The sequence below is a fragment of the Pteropus alecto genome, unplaced genomic scaffold (genome assembly GCF_000325575.1).
Source record: "Pteropus alecto unplaced genomic scaffold, ASM32557v1 scaffold43, whole genome shotgun sequence".
NCBI lineage: Eukaryota > Metazoa > Chordata > Mammalia > Chiroptera > Pteropodidae > Pteropus > Pteropus alecto.
The window spans coordinates 5989277-5990088 of NW_006435764.1; the positions used below are offsets into that span (position 1 = coordinate 5989277).

The 812-nt window shown below is 47.4% G+C and overlaps 1 protein-coding gene across 1 annotated transcript in view; it reads left to right on the forward strand.

Moving 5' to 3' along the window:
- The window catches only part of MAJIN (membrane anchored junction protein), an 18819-nt gene that overhangs the window by 17206 nt on the left and 801 nt on the right, over positions 1-812 (forward strand). Inside the window, exon 5 of the mRNA XM_015588687.1 lies at positions 3-42. Within this exon, the coding sequence (XP_015444173.1) occupies positions 3-42 (40 nt within the window). The remainder of the gene's footprint in view (positions 1-2; positions 43-812) is intronic.

Genomic DNA, 812 nt, shown 5'->3' on the forward strand with positions numbered 1-812 from the left:
AGGAGACCCCAGCGTTTGATATCTCTGATGTCCAGGTACAGGGTAGGTTCTGGGAAATTCATATTTATTTTTCTTTAATAATCATTTTGTCCCTTTTAGTTCTCTGATGAGTAGAGCATCACAGAGCTCTGAGTCTGGGCATGCTCAGTGGGTAATGTGCCTCGCTCCCATGGAGGTGCCTGTTGACCATCCTTCAGTTTGGGGGCCTGCCCTTGAGTAATAGAAGCCACATCATGTTCCCCGACCCATTTCCCAAGAGGAATGAAGGGAGGCAGTGTATGTTCTCACTGTGCTTCTGAGAACGAAACTGATGTTCCCACTATTTCAAAGCATTTCCATGCGGGGTGATAACTTTTACAGAAAAGTTGGGAGTGTTTCACTCTTCTGTCCTGTTGGAGGACAAGCTCTGGGAAGCTGTTTCTTCTCTTCCCTTCAGGGAGTTAGTGTTACTCTCGAAGGTGCCACGGATGCTTAGCAAGGCCTGGGAATGCATGTGGAGGTGTTGCCTTTCCAGACTGCTGATCTACCCAGCATGGGGGTTTAGTGTAGATTGCAGTTATCACAGATGCAGGGATGTAGGCAAGTGGGTTCTTCAACAAGTTGTCACTCCGTGTGAAGACATACCAACTGTGGTGGGTGGCTGGGACTTGAGCAGTATAAAATTCTCAGGGGCCTGACTTTGAAAATACTTAGAAGTCAGAATAGCATCTTACTGAGCTGGGAAGGTCAAAACAAACAATTCGTCTGGCTTAAAAACTCCTGGTGTGAAGCTGCCCTTGGCTCAGGCTGAGTGTCCTGCCTTTCACTCACAT